The 13,628-nt window shown below is 35.0% G+C and overlaps 1 protein-coding gene across 1 annotated transcript in view; it reads left to right on the top strand.

The window, feature by feature from the left end:
* The window catches only part of CCDC138 (coiled-coil domain containing 138), a 34,611-nt gene extending 20,983 nt beyond the window's left edge, over positions 1-13,628 (top strand). Inside the window, exons 12-13 of the mRNA XM_054382128.1 lie at positions 12,296-12,434; positions 13,457-13,628. Coding sequence (XP_054238103.1) covers positions 12,296-12,434; positions 13,457-13,628 — 311 coding nt within the window. The remainder of the gene's footprint in view (positions 1-12,295; positions 12,435-13,456) is intronic.

Below are 13,628 nucleotides of genomic sequence, written 5' to 3'. Positions count from 1 at the left end.
CAGCTGATAGTCCAAATTTGTGTATCATGTTGCCTTGTATTCAGTGCACCTGCACGTGTTCTTGAATGTTTGGGCACATCCATGCCCTTAGGACTGTGGCCAATGGAAGATAACTATCAAAGCTAGAGTTCAAATCATAAAAAAATACTTAATTTATAGATCAGTACCTCTTCGCTTCAAAGGCTAATTAAACTCTTTGCTCATTGAGAATTTGGAGCTCCTCTGTGTTTTCAGTGATCTTATGTATTCCACTCTGAAGGAAGAAGTAGATGTCAGGCTCTTTTTGCACTGCAGGACTTGATGTCAAGTACAAAGGAGGAATCACATCTTACCACACCACATGACCCCATCACAACTTGAGTGACAGACTTTCTTTCAGAAAAGCTCAAAAGGAGTCCCTAGGTCTGACAAGAGCAATAAAGTGAATAATGCAGATAGGCAATTCAAGAGTACAAATTCGCTGAAACTTTCTCATCCATGCCTTCACGACAAGGTACTGTTAAGGCATCATCTAAATTTTCAGTTAGATGACATAAAAGTGGAAAATGTAGCCTCAGTAATCAGGGATTAGGTATTTACTTTCTACTCCAAAGATAAAAGTGGAATATCAGCTTATTTTTACTTCCCTCTTGTGTATCCATTTGCATTTTTGGTGGTAAAACTATTTGTCATAATTTTCTCATTAGAGCCACAAGATGGGCTATCAGCCTTCAAGGTGCTCTGTTTGGTTTCTTTTGGTATTACTTCAAATTCCAGGTTGGAACATTTTTGGTTGCTACTAGAGTCAGCATTTCACAGAATCACAGAATGTTAGGGCCTGGAAGGGACCTTGAAAGATCATCTCCAACCCACTGCCAGAGCAGGATCACCTATACCAGATCCCACATGTACACATCCAGGCAGGTTTTGAATATCTCCAGAGTGGGAGACTCCACAATCCCCCTGGACTGCCAGTGTTCTGCAACCCTCACAGTGTAGTTTTTTCCTCATGTTTCCACAGAACTTCCTATGCCTCAACTTCCACCTATTGCTCCTTGTTCTGTCATTGGGCATCACCGAGAAGACTCTGACTCCATCCTCTTGGCACTCCAGTCACCCTTTACATATTTATAACCGTTAATGAGGTCTTTAATCGTTTTTGATACAATGTTAGTGAAAGCTTACCACATTTGACAGGAATGATGCCAGTCTAGTGATCTTGTAAACCAGCTAGCTGCAAGCTCAGTTGAAAGTATAAATAGAAATATGCCTGAGGTCCACAGCGTCATGAAAAATTTATCTGAGTTGTCATATATTCTGTAAAAGAGTGGATAGCACCAGTGTAGCTATCCAGCTAGGCTATAGAAACATGGAGGTCTTAACACCACAGGAATTTTGTGATGAAATGATTGAGACTTTTGGTACCCTTGCAAAGCTTATTTGTGCATGTTTCTTAAAACTTAGTTGCATCATCATAGTATACAATGCTCCAGAGTCTACATTATAGTATGCAATACAGACACATTATTTCCTGGAAGGATTCAAGTTATGTTTGTTTATCAAATTGCATACATGTCACCAGACTGCACTATGGTTTAGGTATCAGAACTTGGATGGTCTTTCAGCTGCACTGGCATTTCTCAGACATCAGTGGGTTTTCATGCCATTGAAAGATTTTGAAGCATGATACCAGCCAAAAATAACCCTACTGTTTTTTCCTAATCAATGTTTTTGGAACTGTAACAGTATGACATGGATACAGAAAATATGTATGTATATGCCAGTCTTGGTTGCATCAGCTCTTTTACAAAAATGTTAAAGCCTAACAAGGAGGTTAGAACGTTATACTGATTATTGTTCTTTTTAATGTATAAAAACAGTCATAGTTGGAACAAAGGCTGACTTTTAAATGTCAGGGGTAAAAAAAGTTGAGGTTAATTTTGGCCGGCTCCTCAGGGCATAAGAGGGAGAGGAGTTGCTAGAGATGTTATGCAGTAGTTTTAGAGAGTTTTCTTTATGTCAAGAGCTCTTCAGTTTCAGCTTACTTGCGTGTTATAATAGTCTTTTTTAATTTCTGTTTTTCCCCCCATCTTCCAGTAATGTTGTGGATCCTGTTCAGTACTTTTACTGCATTTAAGGAAAGAAACTTTGACTTTGCAACTGAGTCCTTAACCATTTGCTTTCATTTCACTAGAAACTTAAGCAGCTGAAATTAAGTTGTAGGTAATTGTTAGGATAAACAGTGCAATGGTAAATAATTTATGTTTTATTTCATGCTGTTTGCGTGCTGAAGTGACTGTTTTCCCTCAGATGAGCTCAGTGACCTACGTTGAAGTCTAGCTGGTTTAGTTTTTATTTAATTTTCAGTGGGAGTAATTGCTTGCTTTTAAATTCCACAGCTGGGGGAGTTAACAGCTTGCTGTGAACCTGACAGTAGAAAATCAACCCAGCATAGATATTTTATCCCTTTTCTCTTACTACATTCTACTAATTTTTTTAAACGCCCCTAAGGTGTACAAATTGGTACATTTCTGCCTGTTCAGTCTTCTATTTAAACACAGCACCAAAGCAGCAGTTTAGCTGTATTTTCACTGTAGCTATCTCCTAAAGGCTGATTTTGTTTCATGGTCAGATGGGTGCCAGTTGAAGTTTATCCTTTTCAATCTCTTATTCTGCTCTCTGTACCTGTTACCAGGATTTCAATCTGTGTTTGTTTTCTGGATGATGCTTGTCATGCATTAGCTGTAAAGATTGCCTGATGAAAGTGGAATCAAGAGAGCAAGTTTTGCAGGCTTTTTTAAATGGTGGTGTTTTGCTTGATTCTGGGTCTTCAGATGAGTGTCATAAAATTCAACTTGACCTTTCTTTTGGTCTTTGAGTAGTCTACAAAGACACATTTTTTGCTTCCCATTGACTAGAAGGGGAAGAGATATATTCCTGCACATTTTACAGGGAAAAATATTTCAGAACCAAAACTTTTGAAGGCTTCCTTACCTTAGTTAAGGAATTCAGGGTACCACACCATGCTCATAGAATCACAGAATTGTTTTGGTTGGAAAAGAACTTTAATATAATGGTGTTTGGTTTTTAGTCCCATGGCTAAGCTGTGAACCTGTCTGAGGATAGAAGTAAGAACAAAATCTTCTCCGTAAATTTTGTCAGAGAAAGTAGAACTCTGAATGCGCTCAGTGATAGATTTCCACAAATGCAGTGCCCTGACCACCCTTGAAATTTTGGAAGCAAAATATAACTGCAAAATATTGCTATGTCTCAGTTTAGTTGAATGGCTTATAATGTGTTTATTGCTTAACAAGTTCTTACTATTTCCCATTTAAATAATTATTAAAATTAATGTTTAATAATTAATGTAGTAGTTACTTTTAATCATCCTTATTGTTCTAGTATGACACCAGTGGCTTCCCCAAGACTGTGAATTTTGCAGCAGGTCTTGTTTTCTAGGACAGTAGTTGCAATACACTCTTAATTTAAGAGAATTCCTGGTTTCCGGACACGAAACGTTTTCTGGAAACAATCTAGTAATAAGTAGCATGACCTTAGCAATAAAATTTGTTTTGTGGGTGTTGAAGAACACAACATCAGTATTAAATCACCCTGTAGTGAATGCTTGACATATACAATCTTTTTGAATACTGTTGCCGCTGTCTTCTTGTTTCTCATGCAGCTGACTTTTGTTTTTCATTGGTTTGTTGGGCTCTTTTTTTTATCTGATAAAAAGATTCCAAAGAGTGTAGTTAGTTTGTAGGAACCTGTCAAAAATACCATTGTTGAACGGTAGTCTTATTCATGCTTGATCTGAGATCTGCTGCTAGCAGGGAGCTCCTTGCCTCAGTTTCACCCTTTGCAGTTTCACACAAGGACAGCTACAACTTAAGTTTCTGCTGCAGTGATAGCTGACTTCTGTCATATGATTAGTAGCTTACATTTACTTTGTCTTCAAGCTTACTTCTGTTTTATAGAGAGAATATTGTGCTTTAGTGCATGCTTAATCACAAATTGAGACAAGTGTTTATTGAAGAAAAATCAGTAAATTACTCTGGTGCTTACTGTAAGATAAGGCACATTCTGGTACAGTTTAAGTACCATTTCTTAACCGTATTAACATCACTTCAGGTTTTTAAGTGATGCACAAGTGAGCTATATTTACACATTCACTGAACCTTACTTCTATATTTTTCGTTAAAAAATATTATGGCCATGGTTAACCAAGTCTGTGTCCAGGTTTAGTTATCTCATAGAGAAGTTATTCAAGCGAGTGAAGATAAAAAGTTTGTCTCCATGGTAAGAAGTTGTGATTGTTTACTTGTAAAATGAATCTTTCTGTGTGGTCTGCCTATATGGACACTCCCACTCTTCCTTTGAATTGGAATGCTGCTGTAACTAATGCTAGGTATTCCACAGTTCAAATTGTTTCATGTAGTTCGAAAAAGTCAGTGGTCAGAATCTGTCAAGGAAACTCAAGTCTGCTCTTTTTTATTTTTTCTTGACTCTTAGAATTTTGAGGCTTTAAAGACTACAAGCTGTGAATGTATGAAGTAAAAAATGCCTTTATGCTTAAACAGATTAAAATTTAACTGTATTTTTCAACATACTATCTTTACTGATATCAGACTTAGCAGGAATGAAGCTTTTCAAGTTAACTTTTTTGCAGTACTGAATGGGTAAAAATGTCAAGTCTGTGAGTACAACACCTAGGCAGGGTTCCATATCACCCGTGTGAAAGGCAGATGTGGAATTATCCTGAGGAACTGTGTTTGAACCTATAGTGAAAGAAATGACTTAGGGCTTATGTAGGATAAGCATTAAAATCCAGAGCATTTAAAAGGAAATCCTTCCTCTATTATCCTCTCTTGCTTCTGTAATTTTTTTATTCGTTCTTCTGAAAACAATGAATAATTATGTTGGATTAATAGATGCTTTAGTTTAATATTTTAACCACAGGGAAATCTCTCTAACATTGTTAAATGCAGCCTATGATAATGCTAGGACCAAACTGTATGCTTTCTGAAAGCAAGCAAGTAGACCAAAGTTTTATGTGCACTTTTGTTAATTAATTGCCAGCTTAGTTTAAATACTTAGATTTTGATGAAATACAGGTTTACAGGGTTAAAAATGAGCACAGTAAATGGAATCATGTCTTCAGATTCTACTGACGTAGTAGTAACGTTCTCTCTAATAAGAGAAAATATTATTTCCATTATTTTCTTCTTCTTCTAGTAACAGCTGTGTAATGTGTAGCTATTCTGAATTTTTGATGCCTGTCTCATTCACTCCGAAGAAAGAAATAAAAGGGACTGTTAAGTGTAAAGTTATGTAGAACCAAGCAGCCACTTTGTAAGTAAAGCTTCACTGTTCATTCAGGGTAACACTGTGCTTCATAAGCAGCATGCTGTTTTAAAGGTAAATGTGAATGCTAACTTTATAAAAGTATTTGATGTAAAAAGGAGTTGTAAATCAGTACATGAGAGATATAAATCAGTACTTGGATATGCACATCCCTTTTCAAGTCTGTTTAATTTATGAAATCTTTAGAACAGTAAAGTTTATTCAAGCAGGATCTTGTTTACACTTACTAAACTTGCATTTTTATAAACAAGTTTACGGTTTCATATCTTTCTACTAAATGGTTTAAATTATTAAGGTATGATCATTAGAAAAGTAATACCATTTTTAAATTTTGTATTTGACTAGCAGGAATAGCCAGATTTTCTCTGTAACGTTCAAGGTGAATTTAGAGCAATGTGATAATTGAAATAATCTCATCAAGAAAGGCTTTTTTTGGAAGCAGTTAGTACATTTTTTTTCCTGTTTGAGTAACATCTGTGCATTGTCAGATTTCAGACTTTATTTACTTGCTTACTTGCAATCTGGTGTTACAGAATTACAGGTCGTGCCAGGTTATATTTATTTATGTAAAGGCTTCCTTATTTGAGTTTGAAATACTGTGCTTAGTTCTGAGCTGGTTATTACAGGAGTGGAGATATGGGAAGAGGAAAATAAGGCAATCAAGCTCTTACAGAAAGTGTTGGAACAAAGCTCTTCAAGGCCTGCTCTGTAAGAGGGAGTTGTGATTCCTTCAGTGATTCTGGTAGTTCATTAAGCTTTTTCTGTTTTCTTGAACTGAGTAATCCATAATAGTGCATAGCTTCAATTTATAATGCTATCTAGGTGATTCACTAAAATGATGTTTTTCTCTCTCCCAAGCCAGTCTTTAACGGTTAGACCACTGATTGCTTGTGGCCATACTGAATTCAATCAGCACACCTGAAGTTTTCATCCTCTGATGCTTCTAATCAGTGATTTTCCAGGAAAAGTGTATACGTTTTAGTTTGTCTTTACATTTCTGCTATTCTAGCAAGCAAGAGAATTCTGGGATTCATGTATTTTATACCTGTTGCCTTCTAGATGGGCAATCCCAGTATGGAATTTCATTAGACTGCTGCTGTTTTCACGCCACAGTTGTGCTAATTTAGTGCATTAATTAATAATTGCGAAAATCAGTGTTTAAAACTAAAGCTCATTTTCAAGGCAAAATATTTGGCTTTGCTTTTAGTCAGTTCACTACACGGCACGTTTCCCAGTCCTTCTGCTAACCCCCATCTTCTTCAATACGATAACGTGTTTTTCTTTATCAAATGGTATTGAACTCTAGCCAAGTTATAACTAGTGTAGCATTTATTTACCGATCTGATACAGCGTACCTTTAGTTCCTGCACACATACTTACACATAATATAGTATGTTTTATTTCATTTTTAATTAATCTCCTCTAGTTCCTGAAAAACAGAGCATGTTTATGTTGCCTTTTTTGTGTCCAAATATTGCATATATATATTGTGCACTCTTCACAAAGTGCTGCTGGCATGTTATCAACAATTGTTTAACTCTTCTTGTCATAAAATCGAGGTGACATTCTTTCAGAATCATGCAGTCTTTTCTTGTGCCATTGACTAAAGGACATTTCTGGAATTAAGAGTTTTGGGACCTTTTTGTTTTTGGGTCCCTTTCATCAAGATAGAGCTCTCTCCTCCAAAGCAGCATATTAGCCAAAGTGTGCACCCAAAATACTAAAACACCATTACCTTCCATCCCATCTTTCTTCTGCTGTCCACAGATGCCCTTGCTACCTTGGTTTTGTTCTCTTTTTACGTACATGACTGCAAGAACTTTTTTTTTCTTACTGAAGTTTGACTTAACTTGATTTTCCCACTATTCATTTTATTATAGTTTGTGATCTCCAAGGCATAGCTTTTTTTTTCTGATCTTTTTTTTGTTTTCCTTGTTAAGCTTCTTCCAAGCATCTCTTGTGACGTAAATATTCCTCCTAATTTGTTACCCTTTTCTATTTTTGTGTGTGTGAGTAAAACCTCCAGATACCATTTGAGAATGACATTGTTTTCCGTTACATCCTGTCGCATGTCTGCATGAATATCTGCACATGCTAGCAACCTGAGGAGCAATTCTGGTCATACTGAGGTTAACACAGGTGAAATTGCCACTTGGTCTCTCTTAACTCAGTCACTTATGTAGGCGTCTGCATTTGGGTGCTGTGCTGACAGGAATCTTGCTCTGTCTCCACTGTGTACATAACGATCATGACTGTTGATTATAGGAGAAAAAGGAAAAAATCAACGTTTCAAATCTTGCAGGTGACTATAATAAACAATTGCTTATTAGCAACATGTAAGTGATGCTACTGTTTCCTTTTTAAGTGTTCTGCTGTGGTGCATCCTTAACGTGTGGGCTAGTAGGCAGTGCTGTGTCACTCACTTGCATTGCTGTCATGTGTTCTCCATTCTCCCAGCAGATCTTCATGCAGTTAGAAATAAGGCAAACCTGTCAGTTTGTTAAAATATGAACTTAAAATTGTTATTCCTGACAGGTTTTGTTTTCTGAAGTGGCATAGCTTTAGGTATAAACCAGAGCTTTCTGGATAACTATGGCTCATGAGGCTTTATGCTGAGAGTGACCAATTACTTTGAGGGTAAATTTCAGATGAATTCTGTTAATTGCTTGTTGTTCATTGCAGTCTACCAATTAATTTAAGCTAATGCAACTAAAACATGGTGCAGTTTTTTTAAGGATACCAGTGGAGGCTTTTGCAGATTATTTTGAATTGTGCCAAAGTCCTGTCAGGATTTAGTTTTTCTAAAATAGTTAAAAGAAACAAAACCAGCAGATCTAAACTACCATAGCAGGGAGGTTGGATTAGATGATCTCTAAGATTGCTTCCAACCTAATCCATTCTGTGATTCTATGAAAATATTTAGAAATGTGAAGCTTATATTCTTTTTGTTCAGCAGCTAGACAGGCATTTAAATTATATGCTTGTTTTGTACATTTTCTGATTATTTGGAAGATACTGTGCAAAAGCTTATTTGAAGTGAATATATAAGCAGTAGTATTCATTTACTTGATGTGAATATATAAGCAGTGAACAGAATGAATACATAAGCAGTGTACAGAAAGTCCATTTAAACATGTGCCTCTATTAGTTTGTTTTCACATAATTGAACTTTGCAAACTTTTAGAAATTATTTCTACTTTTGCTCTTCTGTTTTATGCTAAAAATCTTTGTCTTAAAAGTAGCGCATGTCTTTTAAATTGGTTTGTAAAGTTCACAGTCAAAACATTCTTACAATGCATGTGTGTATGTATGTGTGTGTATAAATATATGATTATTTGAATTTTTTAAAACTTAAATTTTTTAAGTTTTAAATTTAAAACTTAAATTTTTTAAAACTTTTAAGGAACCAGTAAGAGCAAAGAAATACCTAGGTCAGCTGAAAAGGATCTACCCATGCAGAAAAGGAATGTAGAACATTTTATGGCTGTTTATGGATATTTATAGGAATAAATTGTAGTACTGCCATCTTCATCCCAGCAGTCTTGTTACCTTTGGGTCTCTCATAAATCAGAGTTCTTCCGAGTCAGGAGTCATGTTAAATTAGAGATTTCTAAAGCCATTTGTTTAACAGGCAATGGAAAGACGAAAAACCTTTCTTAATTTACTGCTTGAATGTCAGTGTTCTCATACATTTATTTACAGTTACCTTTCTGGTAAGCATCTTTGGTAACTAAGGGATAGTCTTTCAAGTTGCTGATGTTAAAACAGACTTCATCAGTAGCGCAGTGTGGATTGATAGGAACATTTCAGTTGCTTGGGAATAGGTAGTCATTTGTAGGAACTCTAGCAAGTTTTAGAGAAATTTCTAGAGTTGTCGTTCCATAGAATTTCTGTAAAGTTATGATAACATCATTTGTAGTGCTAGATTTTTCTTGCTTTAGAGAAGGCTATCAATTTTTGCTATCCATATAGAGTTTTTTACTTCAAATACTTTAACTGATAGAAATATTTTTATATGAAGTACTCTTACAATGATAGGGTTGTGTTTATTTGGGTTTGCTTATGTACTGTTTGTAGTTTTGTCAACATTTCTCATGGATTTTAAAAAGTTAGGGCATGATATCAGCATACTAGAAGTGAATTCTAGGTTAATTTTTTTCCAGGTTTAAGATACAAGTATGTACTTAATAACATCAAAGTTCTGTCCTGGTGAGCAGTGGCTCAATATACTGCTGAGTCTTGAGTATTTGTCAGTCATGCATCACTAAATTTAGTACATGTTGTGAACCATCTAAGGATTTTCTGCTTGCTTCATCTGACAAATAGCCCTGAGTTTTTGATGTCACGGTTTCTGAAAAATGATACCTTCTGCAGCCAATATTAAAAGAAATATTAGAAGTGGTGTACCCTGAGTAACTGTATCCTGGGGACTGTGTTTGAAAACATCAAGGGCAGAATGCAGTCAATAGTGACTTCTGTTATTGAATTCCTGGCAAATTTGTTCAGTTTTGTTACCTATTGAGTTGTACAAGTAAAAATCTTCCTTAGAACGTATATTGTTGTCATCTTAACAAAAAAAAAAAATCTACATTCCACAGGTCCCTTGTGATATTTGGTAAAGAGACATTTTCAGGTCAGTTCAAGCATATTTGGCAAATTATTTCTTTATATGTATCTATTTTATAGAAATATGTAATTTTGCACTTGTATAAAATGTATTTCTTCAGCATGTATATTATTTTCTGTCTTAAGGAGGCTGTGTCCTTTTCTTTGTTCCTTTTACTAATTTTGTTGTAGCTTCCAGTCTTCAATTCATTCACAGTTAATGTATTGTGGTCTGCAGATTTATAGAAAAGCAGTCTTAGCTCATTATTCCTGTTTCATGATGTTTTTCTTGTCTTAAAAGCTGTCAATGGTACTTACTTCGTCACTTCAGTTCCATCATTCTATCCTTAATTGAAGACCAGAGGTAAAATAAAATAAGAAATTTCCTTTACTGACAGAGAATAAAAATACCTAGATACTTAGCATTTTTTCACTGAATATTGCTTCCATTTTTACTTCACCTTCATTCCATTCTGGTTTTATATTTATTACTGTTACAATTTTGAGACAGCAGATTGTAACTGGAAATAGCACTTAAAGTGAGAGGACAGTATGCATTAAACCATAGGTGGGTTGAAGATGGAAGGAAGAATACAAGAAACATGAAAGTAGAAGTTACCAGAAAAATCATTCTTAACCATTTGTTGCCTTGATAATGTATGTCTTCTGGAATAATTTGTGTTTGTGTTGCTTTGGACAAAGGACACTTCAGCTTTGCAAGCCACAACACATCTGCCTGCCTTTTCCAAACTCTGTAGTACATCAGTTGTTATCTTGCTTTTTATTGCTGTAAGGTTGGCCCCTTGTTAACAAAGTCTGTTGTCCTGCATCTTTATTGTTTCCATCTGCACATTCCAACATTTTAAGACAGTCCTGTTCAAAGCACCTGCACTGAAAAGGAAGATTGCATGTAACCATAGCTTCTCTGGTCTGTGCTGGAGGCATTTGCTGTTTCTCATTCTCTTCATCTGATGATGTAAGCCAGCAAAGGCCTGCAAATACTGTATTCACTGTATGGTATAATGCATGATAAGATGTACTCCAACACTGATGGGAGTGGCATTGGGTCATTTGTTGGTGTAGCAAATTGACATGTCATTGTTGTGCAAAAACACGACAGGTTTTGAAATATCTTCCTGACAGTAATATCTAGGAATTACCGGATCCTTATTAATTTTTTTCTTGAATTCTATTCCAAACAGTTTTCTGTAGCATTTCTTCAGATGTTGTACCAGTAACCTTCCTGAAATAAATTAAAACCTTGAATTCACTCCAAGGCTACATTTTATATTTAATAATTTTTATGTCCTTGGACAAGGAAAGGGAAAATTTTAACCAAAGGATACATCCAGTCGTCTTTGTACGGATAAAAGCACCGTGACCTCCTATTCAGCATGATGTGTAAAGAATTTTTTTAATGTCTGTACTTGTTTGCTTATGCTGTAATTTTCATATTGCAGTTTCTTAAGTATAGCATATTGAATGTTTTTAACATATTAAATGCTTTTAACGTTATGTAAACACAAATAATTCCCTACATCTGTATTATTCTAAGGCAAATGCTATATGAAAGCTATTTAATGCTTTTATGCTATTTTAACAACAAAAAAAAGACCAGTTATTACTTATTTTCTTTATGGTTTTACTATAAATTAATCTGTAATGTCAGAACCAAGAATGAGATAACAAGAGAGCAGATTTAACCTTATTCTGAAGTGATTAGATTTTGGGAAACAAAATAGAGGGAAATGTGTCTTAAAATCTCATCCACTATTTTAAGGGAGTTTTGTTGGTCTTAAAGTATTACCTAGCTTTTACTTTTATCTCTCAATTATTATTTTGGCTGTCTTGAAACAGTACAGTGGAAGTTTTTTGATAATGAAAGGCTATCAAGTATCACATTAGCTTCTGCATGTACTATCTCTGAGTGATTTGTAGCAGCTTAACATATTTCCTTGTGAGTCTTTTTGCATGGCTTAATGTGCCCTTCACATGATCAAAAGGAAAGAACAATGATAAATGAGTATTGAATAAACATGTTCAAGATAAGAATTTTTATTTGAGTTTAAAATTGTCCTATTTCCTGTTTTCCTTTGTTCTCAAGGGCATGGTCATTGTTTTAATACAAGGGTTGGTAATGTCAGAACTCTTAGGAAATTTCAGTCTTTTTCAGTAACTAGTTTTACCTGAATTTTGCATCGTGACCTCAGCACAAACCAAATTGTTTCATTGTTCTAATAGGTGCACAACATGAAGCATTTAAAGTCCTCTAAAGATATCAGTAGCTGTTTTACTTTTCCCTGCAGCAAGGTCTCTGATACAGTTTTGAAATTATTTTCTTTTACAGATTCCTTACAGCCTTTCCTGGAAGCCTGCAGCAATGAAGCCTTTTTCCGTACTTGCTCTGTATTGCTTCGAAGCGCTAAGCTAGATATTCAGATTTTGGAAAAGCTCTGTGTTATACTGCAAAAACTCTCCAGGATAAAGTAATCTTTTATCATTATTCTGATAGTTATTATTTGATCAGAAAACTTGGGGATCATTCTCATTTTTTAAAAACTCATCTCTCTTTTGCTGTTTAGTTGCTCGGTCATACACAATGCTGAACTTTCTCTATTAGCAGTTAAGATTAAATTGTTTGTGTCAGGGATGTGTGAGGCAAGACTCTCAATTTACATATAAATTTACTTAAGTTTACAGAGTACAAACTAAAAAAAAACAAAAAAAAAAAAAAAAACAACAACCAACAGTGTATCACAAAATACCGTTTTTGTATGCGGATGACAAGAATGCTTAGAAGAGAAGCCTTTTCCTTCCCCCTGAAGGGAAAAGTACCCTGCAGTTTTACTCAGGTACTTGGTAATAATCTCCTTTGAAAATTTAGCCTCATCTGGAACCTGCATACAATCAGCTTTCTTTTCCTTTAAAAACAAAAGTCCTGAGCTATTTAAGCCCTTTTGGGAATGTTAATCTTTATAAAATATGTTTCAGTTTTCTGTTGCTTACTGTTTATTAATTTATTAGTTCAGTAGTAATCAGTAGCCATTTTTTACATTAAACATAAAGCTATTGACAAAACTGAGGTTTCCATTTCACTTTGTTAGGAACAAAATTGAAATCTAGGGGAAGAGAAGTGCCGTTTTCCTGTAAAATAATCTAATATAAATCATAACTTACATTGGCAATGCACTAAAAGTAAGGTTTACTTGAAAATTCTAATTATTTAAAATGTTATTTCACGTGAGTGAAACCCTGTTATAGCCTTTCCTTATACTACACTTACTCAAGTGAAATGATTTTGGTGGGTTTTTGCCAAGATCTTTTTCCCTGTGCATTCATAATTTTCTGCTTAGAGACATTGTATGTAGTGTAGAATAATTACAAGAAACTCCCAGTATAATGCACATTTTCCTTCATTAAAAAAACAAACCACGTTTTCTGTAGAATCTTTGTAGATGAAACTTCTCCATTTTCAACTGACAGTTATTTTATGTAAAATCTTTTGCAGAAGCAATAAGAAGATGTTTGAATCGTTTACTCTTCACCAAATGATCCAAGAACTGCATAGGACTACAAATCCAGATCATGCATTCCTCTGTATAAACCTCAATTCAATTATGTTGAATTTGGGATGGTTGAGGAGTCACTCTCTTACCTCCAGTACAAGCACAAGTCACTAG

The sequence above is a fragment of the Indicator indicator genome, chromosome 1, assembly GCF_027791375.1.
Source record: "Indicator indicator isolate 239-I01 chromosome 1, UM_Iind_1.1, whole genome shotgun sequence".
Taxonomy (NCBI): Eukaryota; Metazoa; Chordata; class Aves; order Piciformes; family Indicatoridae; genus Indicator; species Indicator indicator.
Note: the sequence above shows the minus strand (reverse complement) of the source record. Positions and strands in the feature narration are given on the sequence as shown.